General features: G+C 45.5%; 1 protein-coding gene across 2 annotated transcripts in view; it reads left to right on the top strand.

Moving 5' to 3' along the window:
• Positions 1–581: 581 nt before the first annotated feature.
• Positions 582–8,805, top strand: part of LOC123377478 — a 31,495-nt gene continuing 23,271 nt past the window's right edge. The window contains exons 1-2 of one of the 2 annotated variants that reach the window (XR_006582226.1): positions 582–1,081; positions 2,447–2,509. Coding sequence is in view for 1 of the 2 variants with exons in the window: in XM_045030448.1 (XP_044886383.1) it covers positions 7,243–7,255 (13 nt within the window). In the remaining variant the exon portion in view is untranslated. Of the gene's footprint in view, positions 1,082–2,446; positions 2,510–6,994; positions 7,256–8,805 lie in introns of those variants that run through there. The other variant, XM_045030448.1, reaches the window with a different exon arrangement.

The raw sequence follows: 8,805 nt of genomic DNA, 5'->3' as shown, positions 1-8,805 counted from the left end.
TGCTAAACCCAGTATTGTGAGTTCAGTCCTAGAGGGGGCCATTTGGGGATTGGTCTTCCTTTGAGCAGGGCATTGGACTAGATGACCTCTTGAGGTCCCTTCCAACCCTAATAATCTATGATTTACCCTTGTTTGACTAGAAGTTTCTCTGTAAAACAGAGGGTAGGACAACAGTGCTAGGAAGAGAAGAGTGAAAAAATGGGATTGTAACAGAACTATTTTGAAATTTGAACTATACAAACACTACCATTCATGCTGTAGTAGTTTTACTGGAGAACTTCATCCTAATCCTTCTCGTTGTCAATGTTGGTGAAAGAGAAGGAGCTAAAACATGCTTCATTTTGCTTCCCATGTCATAGATGAGTGAACGTATTTGCCTGTCTCCTACCTGTTTGCTCAGCTGTGTAGATGCCTCTGATGATGCCCCACACTGGCCCATAAGGGGTTAATAGAGCCCTAGGGAGGCTGCGCAGGAGGCAGCCAATCACAGAAGGGCTTATAGGAGCAGCCAATCAGGGCTGGGCAGGCCCATATAAGAAGAGCTGCAGTACAGAGCAGCTTCAGTCACTGCCTGGAGCTTGAAGAGGGAGCAGGACTGGCTGCCTTGCAGGTAGAGGGCAGTAAGCACCTGGGACTTAACAGTGCTGCAGGCAGAGACCCAGGGAGCTAAAGGCAGTTCCTGGTGGGCTGCAGGGATCTGCAGGCTGAGGCCCTAAAGCAAGAGCAAGGGGGGGTGCTGGGGCTGCGGGGAAGTAGCCCAGGGAGGTTTTTCAGAGGAGATGCAGCAGGTGGTGGCCATCTAGAGGGGCTGAGACCCAGAGGAGTGGGCAGGGCCCAGGTCTCCCCCCCACACTTCTATTTGACTCTGAGGAAGTGGCTGCAGTGAAGAATGGCAGTATTGTCCCCTAGAAGGGGGGAACACAGAGTGTGGCACAGCTGGTGTGCTGTGTAATGAAGAGGATGCTGCGGTCCTGGGAGTAACGTGGGTCTCTGGAGCAGAAACGACAGTGGCAAGACCAGAGGAGATCGTACTGGCATACAGAGTTAATCCCCAGGACAGCCAGAAGGAGGTGCCACAGTGGTGAGTCAAGCCCTCTCACAATGCTTAAGAAAATCTTTGCTTCCATTCTAGCCATTCCACAAGGTTGGCAAGACTGGAAGGTTTTAGGGCCAGTCCTCTCTCTAGAGGATGAAGTTCTTGGTGCATAGGTTGCAGACCCTACTTCAGCTCCTCCAGAACCTCTTATTGAAGTTCTAGCTGCACTCCTCCTCCCACACTCTTTTCCTTTTGTTCACTCCACAATGTCCCATGCAATCTGTGTAAATCTCTTCCTGGCCTTGGCCAAACTGTCTGTGTAAGAGGCTAGGAAGAGGAAACTCATTCATTGCAAGGCTTCCTCTGCCTGTATTCCTTGCATTGGTTGTTCCTGCATCCAGACAGAATTTCCCTGTGGAGCATGGGACTTGGAGCAGTGGGCATCATGCACAGGTCTCTGCTTGGTGTCCTTGCACAGGCAATCTCTATTACCTGCTTGACCTATCGCCTAGACCCAGAGGCAATGTGTAACTGTTGGTAGTTGTGGGGGGGCACAATTTAAAGGTGTGGGGGGGACATGATGACCCCAGGCATTGCCTCTGAATCTAGAACAGAGGTTTTCAAACTGGGGGGTGTGCCCTCTAGAGGAGCACAGAAGCATGTTTGGAGGTGGGGGAGAAGCAATGCCACGGGGCTTGGGGAGAGAGTGCCACCTCCACCCCCTGACTCAACCAAAAACTGTAACTCCAACGGGGGGCGGGGGCTCAGCTCAGAAAGTTTCTCCCAACCCAGACAGGCTGGGTAGCCCACTGACATGAGTTGGGGGTGGAGGTGGTGCTCCCTCCCCGAGCCCTACCATGTGGAACTGACCTGAGCTGCGTGGCATCACTGCTCTTCCCCCACCCCCACCAAAAGCCCCCCAACATTCCTCCAAGCTCCTTGAGGGAGGTGCACCCCATCTTGAAAACCTCTGAAGCTGTTGCTAAATGGAAGGCATAAAACTGGGAGAAGGGTACATGACCCTCACACACCTTGCCTCCACCCAGAACTACACTTTTGTTTCCATTGTCCCAGTCCATTAACCTCCATTTCTATCCATAAAACATTTTAAAATGAAGTATAGGGTAATTTGCACATTTGCTAATACGCAAATTAATATATTGGATACTTTGCTTAAAATGTCACACAATGTCTGGCAGTTAATGCAGAAAGGAGTGTTGAGTCAGTTTCCTTGAACTGAATGCTCACATATTTTGCTTTCCTGTTACAAACACTGACTGTGGGGATCAGGAATCTGCTTGTTGTGGCTTGTATTTATTCAAGTTGTTCAAAATAACCAATCAGGCAAACATGACTGTTAGAGAGAGGAGTGACAGGGGGAAAAAGTCACATGGTCAGTCTCCTTTGCAGTTTTCAGATGCTGTTAGTTCCCGATATAAAGAGATCTGGGTGAGCTCCCACTGGCAACTGCTGGTAAGTGGAACTATCTCTGCTTTTCCTTTGTAACTTAAAATTCTTACTAGCATTACTGTTCTTCTACTTTGTGCTGTTGCAAAGCTGTATTGTATAGTTTCTGTAAAATTTATTTTCAGCCTTCCTAGATTATTTTTGCTTTCTAAATAATGCAAAATAAATGCTTTAACAATAACACTCTGACTGCACTTTTGAAGACATTATCAAAGCATGTGCATTACACGCAGCTCTATTGCTCCTCAATAGCTGGGAAAAATTTAGATTGTAGTCCCAGTACATAATAGATCATCTTGATTTAAGCATAAGCAGAGAAGGAGTCTGCACCACTCAGATGTAAGCCTGGGAGCATTTCACAAATTTTAGGCTGTGTTTGAAGTGTGAATACTGAGCAGACTCAGGGCTGCGCAGTCTAGGAGAGAAATGTATTATAATGGCACTAAAGTTCAATAGTAGAGCTGGTGGGGGGAGGCAATTCTTTTCAGTGAATATTTTCAAAGGAAACAAAACTGGTTTTACTTTGTTAAAAAACTCTCTCAAAATGTTTCAATTTTTCTATCAAAAGGCTTATTTAAAAATGTGATGCAAACTGAAATGAAACATGTTTGGAATTTGCACCCCCTTCCCCCTGGTATCTTTCCTTTTCTCCCCCAGAGATGGATTAGGTTTTTTTAAACAACTAACGATCATCCAAAGCACAGGACTTGGTGGTGATAGTGGACTTCAGCTACCCAAACATCTGTTGGAAGATAGTACAGTAGGGCACAGATTATCCAACAAGTTCTTGGAATGCATAGGAGATTCATTTATTTCAGAAGGCGGAGAAAGCAACTAGGGGAGAGGCGGTTCTAGATTTGATTTTTGACAAATAGGAAGGAACTAGTTGAGGATTTGAGCTTGGGTGAATGTGATTATGAAATGATAAGAGTTCCTTATTCCAAGGAATAGTAAGAGAAAACAGCAGAATAAAGATAATGGATTTCAAGAAGGTAGATTTTAGCAAATTCAGGGAGTTGGTAGGTAAGATCCCATGGGAAGCAAGTCTAAGGTGAAAAACAGCTTGAGAGAGGCGGCAGTTTTTCCGATATCCATTATTAGGGGCCCAAGAGCAAACAATCCTACTGCACAGGAAAAATAGGAAGTATGGCAAGAGACCGCTCTATCTTAATCAGGAGATCTTCATGATCTGAAAATCAAAAAGGAGTCCTACAAAAAATGGAAACTAGATCAAATTACCAAAAATGAATATAAACCCCTCCACACAAGCATGTAGGGACACATTTAGAAAGGCCAAAGCACAAAACGAGATTAAATAAACTAGAGACATAAAGGTAACAGAAAAACATTCTACAAATACATTTGAAGCAAGAGGAATACCAAGGATAGGGTAGCCCATTACTCAGTGAGTGGGGAAAGACAATAAGAGAAAATGTGGAAATGGCAGAAGAGCTAAATACCTACTTTGATTCAGTTTTCACCAGAAAGGTTAGCGATCGGACATCTAACATAGTGAACATGGAAAATTGTAGAAATTCCAGAGGACTGGAAGATGGCAAATATAGTGCCAATCTATAGAAAAAGGAATAAGGACAACCCAAGGAATTACAGACTAGTCAGCTGAACTTCAGTAGCCAGAAAGATAATGCCGCAAATAATCAAGCAATCAATTTGTAAACACCTAGAAGATAATTAGGTGATAAGTAACAGTCAGCATGGAATTGTCAACAACAAATTATGTCAAAGGAACCTGCTAGCTTTCTTTGCCAGGGTAACAAGCCTTGTGGAAGTGGTAGACGTGATATATCTTGACTTTAGTTATGCTTTTGATCAGTGTGGGCAACCTGACAGTTTGTTTACATTTGCAGGGCTGCCCGCAGCCCTCAGTGGCCACGGTTCGCCATTCATGGCCAATGGGAGCTGCGGGAAACAGTGGCCAGTACGTCCCTGTGACCCACGCCGCTTCCCACAGCTCCCATTGGCCAGGAACCACAAACTGCAGCCACTGGGAGCTGCAGGCGGCCATGCAAATGAAAACAAACTGTCTGGCGGCCCACCAATGGATTATCCTGATAGGCTGTGTGCAAGCCACAGGTTGCCCACCAGTGCTTTTCATACTATCTTGCATGACTTACTCATAAACAAACTAGGGAAATATAGCCTAGTTGGAGCTACTATAAGGTGAGTAAATAACTGGTTGGAGAACTGTTCCCAGAGAGTAGTTATCAGTGGTTCACAGTCAAGCTGGACGGGCGTATTGAGTGGGATCCAGCAAGGATCAGTCCTGGGTCCAGTTCTGTTCAATATCTTCATCAGTGATTTAGATAATGGCATAGAGCGAGGGTGGGCAAAATTTTTGGCCTGAGGGCTACATCTAGGTATGCAAATTCTATGGCAGACCATGTATGCTCATGACATTGGGGTGGGGGTGAGGGTTCTGGCTGGGGGTGTGGCCAGAAATGAGAAGTTCAGGGTGCAGGAGGGGGCTCTGGGCTGGGGCAGGAGGTTGAGTAAGGGAGGGGGGGTGAGGGCTCCAGCTGGAGGTGCGGGCTCTGGGGTGGGGCTGGGGATGAGGGTGCAGGAGGGTGCTCTGAGCTGGGATCAAGGGGTTCAGAGGGTGGGAGGGAGATCAGGGCTGGGGCAGGGGGTTGGGGTGCAAGAGGGGCCCAGGGGTGTAGGCCCTGGGCGCCATTTACTTTAAGCAGCTCCTGTAAACAGTATCATGTCTGCCCTCCGGCTCCTACGCAGAGACATGGCCCAGCGGCTCTGTATACTGCCCTGTCCACAGACACTGCCCCTGCAGCTCCCATTGGCTGCAGTTCCCAACCAATGGGAGCTCCAAGGGTGGTTCTTGGGGTGGGGGCAGTGTTAAGATCCCCCTGGCTGCTCCTACATGTAGGAGCAGGAAGGGAGACATGCTGCTGCTGCTTCCGGGGGCCATGGCGCACACGTGCAGAGCGGCCCCTGTCCCCACTCCCCGGCTGGAGTGCAGGAGCAGGGAAAGCTCCAGACCCCGCTCCCCAGTGGGAGCTCGAGGGCTAGATTAAATTGGCTGGCAGGCCGGATGTGGTCCACTAGCCATAATTTGCCCACCCCGGCATAGAGAGTACATTTACAAAGTTTGTGGATGATACCAAGCTGGGAGGGGTTGCAAATGCTTTGGAGGATACGATTAAAATTCAAAATGATCCGGACAACTGAAGAAATGATCTGAAATAAGCAGAATGAAATCAATGATAAATGTAAAGTACCCCACTTAGGAAGGAACAGTCAGTTGCGCACACACACAAAATGGGAAATAACTGCCTAGGATGGAGTACTGCGGAAAGGGATCTGGGGTTCATAGTGGATCGCAAGCTAAATACAAGCCAGTGTCAGACTGTTACAAACAAACAAAAAAAATCCTTCTGGGAGGTATTAGCAGGAGTGTTGTAAGCAAGACTTGAGAAGTAATTCTTCCACTCCACGCTGATAAAGCCTCAACTTGAGTTTTGTGTCCAGTTCTAGGCTACACATTTCAGGAAAGATGTGGACAAAGTCCAGAGAAGAGCAACAAAAATGATTAAAGGACTAGAAAACATGACCTATGAGGGAAGATTGAAACAATTATGTTTGTTTAGTTTGGAGAAGAGAAGACTGAGGGGGGACATAAGTTTTTGAATAAATCAAAGGTTGTTACGAGGAGGGTAAACAATTGTTTTCTTTAACCTTTGAGAATAGGACAAGAAGCAATGGGCTTAAATTGCAGCAAGGGTGGTTTAGGTTGAATATTAGGAAAAAACTTCCTAACCGTCAGGGTTTTTAAACACTGGAAAAAAGTGCCTAGGGAGTTTGTGGAATCTGTCACTGGAGGTTTTTAAGATCAGGTTAGGCAACTGTCAGGAATGGGTTAGCTATTAGTCCTTCCTTGAGGGCAGGGGACTGGACTAGATGATCTCTCGAGGTCCCCTCCAGTCCTACACTTCTATGATTTTCTTCAGTGGACAAGAGGGGGGAGGGAAGGGGTAAGAAAGAGGGAAGGGAGAAGAAAAATGAAAAAAAAATGTTTTGAGTCCCACTCAGTCAAAATGATTTTTTTTAAATTTCACTGAGAAATCAGAAAAAAATGAAAGGATTCAATTTTTTAAAAGGATATTTTTCATCAGAAAAAACTTTTTACACAAACATTTGACCCTCTCAGATATCAACCTGTGTCATTTCCGACAACAGGTGCATGATAAGGAGATGTTGCATTCCTGTTTTATGAAGGAGTTGGGGTCCCACTTGCCTCTGTCCCGTGTGTGGGTGGTTACACAAGCAGTCAGTGAGAGTCATGCTAATGCAGTCTCTAACCTGCAGTATTCCAGGTGAAAGCGCCCCAGCAATTTATAATGTCATTTAATATATAATGACATATATATATAATGGCATTTTTAGTATTGTTTTATCATGTTCTTTATATAACCTAATATTTCTTTTGCTTTTTTGTCCACTTGCAGGAGCAAGATAAAACCCTATTGTGATAGGCTCTGTACAAACAGAGTTAAAAGGACAGCCCCTGTCCCAAAGAGTTTAACATTTAATTTAAGACAAGATACATTAGTGAGTGTAAATCGGAAGGGAAATGGAAATAGATGGTCAACTCTTCCCAATGCCAGAGAATCTAAGAGTGAAATTTGGGCACTGGAGGGCAAAGACCAGTTAGACCAAAGCTGGCTGCTAGGAAGTGGTTGGGCAACAAAAGGAGGGTGCTGGAAAAAATGAGGAAACCAGGTATATCTGGTTGGAGAACTTTCCAGAAGGTTTGCGGATGGATAAGGGGGCTTAGTGGAGCTGGGTCACTTGCAGGAAGGGTAAATCAGGCATTAGCAGTTGAGGATTGTGGAATTGAGGGGATATGATTTAGTTAGTACAATTCTCCTCAGTGCTTGGAGAGTTAAATGGAAAATGTCCAAGAAAAAGCTTCCAAGCTGTTAAATCATAAACGGCTATCACATCCTGTAAACAGTAACGACATTAGAGAGGGGAACATCTGCTACTCTCACGAGCTCTTTCGAAGCAAACACACTGTGTGTGGAGGGGAGATAGGAGGGCGGAATGGAGAAGGTCAAAAGGAGGCAGCTAATAGTATAACAGGAAATAGATATTGGGAGCTGGAGCAGATAACATCCAAGGGCCTTTCCTGCATCAACAGTGATGATATTCAGCCATTCACTGTGAGGTTTGTTTTTTAAATTTAAGTTAGAAGTAAATGTTATGTGCCTGATTCATCAATGCCACGTAGCTAAGTCACGGTATGTTTACAAAGCCCACAGCAGTGAGGCTCGGAGCCTGGGTCGACAGACTTGAGCAACAAATGGCAGCTTGGACTGGAGCCCACCTTCCTCCATAGGCTTGAGAGTCAGAGCTTCTGCCTAAGCCACAATGTCTGGGCAGCTATTTTCTGTCAACCCAGGCTCTGAGGCTTGCTGCTGCTTGCTGGGTAGACGTACCTCAGTGGCCACTATAAAGGGACCGTTCTAGGGTCATGCCTATTTCTTCATCCATTACTATTTTCTGCTCCACACATGCCCACACTAATCAGTACCCCCCGCCCCAACCTTCTTAAAATAGCCTCTCTAGGGGCATGTTTTACACCCCTTTGACGTCAATGACAGAAAATATCATATAGCCGTTATATAAATCCATGTTACACCCACATCTTGAATACTCCATGCAGATGTGGTCAAAAAAGATATATTGGATTTGGAAAAGGTTCAGAAAAGGGCAGCAAAAATGATTAGGTGTATGGAACAGCTTCCGTATGAGGGGAGATTAATAAGACTGGGACTTTTCATCTTGTAAAAGACAACTAAGGGGGGGGATATGATTAGAAGTCTATAATCATGACTGGTGTGGAGAAAGTAAATAAGGGAGTGTTATTTACTCCTTCTCATAACACAAGAACTAGGGATCATCAAATGAAATTAATAGACAGCAGGCATAAAACAAAAGGAAGTATCTATTCACACAACACATAGTCAGTCTGTGGAACTCCTTGCCAGAGGATGTTGTAAAGGCCAAGACTACAACACGGTTTAAAAAATAACTAGATAAGTTCATGGAGGATAGGTCCATCAATGGCTCTTAACCAGGATGGTCAGGGATGGGGTCATTAGCCTCAGTTTGCCAGAAGCTGGGAATGAGTGACGGGATGGATCACTTGATGATTACCTGTTCTGTTCATTTCCTATGGGGCACCTGGCATTGGCCACTGTCAGAAGACAGGACACTGGGCTAGATGGTCCTTTGATCTGACCGAGTATGGCCATTATGTTCAATGG

The sequence above is a fragment of the Mauremys mutica genome, chromosome 9 (genome assembly GCF_020497125.1).
Source record: "Mauremys mutica isolate MM-2020 ecotype Southern chromosome 9, ASM2049712v1, whole genome shotgun sequence".
NCBI lineage: Eukaryota > Metazoa > Chordata > Testudines > Geoemydidae > Mauremys > Mauremys mutica.
This window is presented reverse-complemented; position numbering and strand designations above follow the sequence as displayed.